Genomic DNA, 1,307 nt, shown 5'->3' with positions numbered 1-1,307 from the left:
TGTGCAACAGAGCTATGGGCAGGTGTGTGAGCCCGCATATCGTTTGACCCCAGTACTATTTCCTGCCATGGCAGGGGTCGGACTAGATCTGCTCAGGTCCCTTCGGACCCTAGAAAGTATATGCAACAGAGCCATGGGTAGGCTGCATGTGCAAGAGCCATGGGCAGGTGTGTGTGTGCGCACACACGCACACACATGCAACAGAGCCATGGGCAGAGGAGTGTGTGTATTTGCCCACTGACGTCCCTCACTGCTGACCCACTGTTCCCTGGACTGAAAACCCCTCCCACACAAATACGCTCCCAAATACCCCCCCCCCCCCCAAAAATAGCATCATATGATTTACATTCAAAATTTTTAAGAGCCTGTCTCATGATTTTGGGCCGGGCAGGCGCAGCAGAGCCAGGCCACGGCCACGTGGGTGCTCTACAAGGTCACTGCACGACCCCAGGCTGGGGGACGGGGGGCTGGGTGCCACGCCCCGGCTCTATTGGGGGTGAGCGGACACATGAACACACGTCCGCTGCGGGGGTGGGGCTGGGATTTTTCACGGGCAAAATGAGCCCCGCAGACCATTCGCTATTTTTTTTCTGATCAGGCATTGCTGTGGCCAGCCCTCCGCGCGGGGGTCCTTCGCGTTTGATAGCGCGTGCGCGGGGGGAGGCAGGTTCGTGCTCAGGCAGTGGCAGGGGCAGGCGCGCAGGGGTCCTGCGCCGCGGCGCATGCGCACAGGGGGTGACTTTGAGGCAGCGGGTCAGAATGCTGAAGAAACTTGTGGGGCCGCGGACGGCGCAGCTGCTGCGGATCTGGTGAGCGCGGGGGGCCGGGGCCGCCTTGCTGGGCTGCGGAGACGCGCCGTCGGGGGTGCGGGCGGGCCTCGCGCCTCAGCGACACCTGCAACGGGCGACTCGTCCTGGCGGCGGTGGTGAAACGGACCCCGCTGCTTGGAGATCAAAACCTAGGTCCCTCCGCTGGGTCTGAACTGGCCTGTGGGCTTGCTGTTGCCGCTTCCTCCTGCCTGGTGGCCTTGAAATCAGTGCTCCACCTTTGAGAACCCAGTGCGCGCCCACTGGCAACATATAATGAGCAATATAAAGGAAATAAGACTTATTTGCATACTTCTTTGGAGGGGGGGGGTGGTGTTGGATAGTTTTTCAACATTATGATAATCTGGACCTTCCCATGCAATAACTTCATATTTAAGTGCTAGGCAGGGAAGGTTTTTTGGGTCCATGTGAAGTCTTTTATTGGACCAACTGAGTTGTTGGGGTTTCATAGTTTCTAGGGTCAGAAGGGACCTGAGCAGA

At 58.5% G+C, this 1,307-nt stretch overlaps 1 protein-coding gene across 1 annotated transcript in view; it reads left to right on the top strand.

Annotated features, from left to right (window-relative positions):
* The first annotated feature begins 690 nt into the window (after positions 1-690).
* LOC109294807 (cytochrome b-c1 complex subunit 10) overlaps positions 691-1,307 on the top strand; it is a 5,254-nt gene continuing 4,637 nt past the window's right edge. Inside the window, exon 1 of the mRNA XM_019513287.1 lies at positions 691-809. Coding sequence (XP_019368832.1) covers positions 760-809 — 50 coding nt within the window. The 5' untranslated portion in view covers positions 691-759. The remainder of the gene's footprint in view (positions 810-1,307) is intronic.

This window comes from Gavialis gangeticus, unplaced genomic scaffold, assembly GCF_001723915.1.
Source record: "Gavialis gangeticus isolate Ggan-Ray unplaced genomic scaffold, GavGan_comp1, whole genome shotgun sequence".
Taxonomy (NCBI): Eukaryota; Metazoa; Chordata; order Crocodylia; family Gavialidae; genus Gavialis; species Gavialis gangeticus.
The sequence above is the reverse complement of the archived record's forward strand: the minus strand, read 5'-3'. Positions and strand labels throughout refer to the sequence as shown.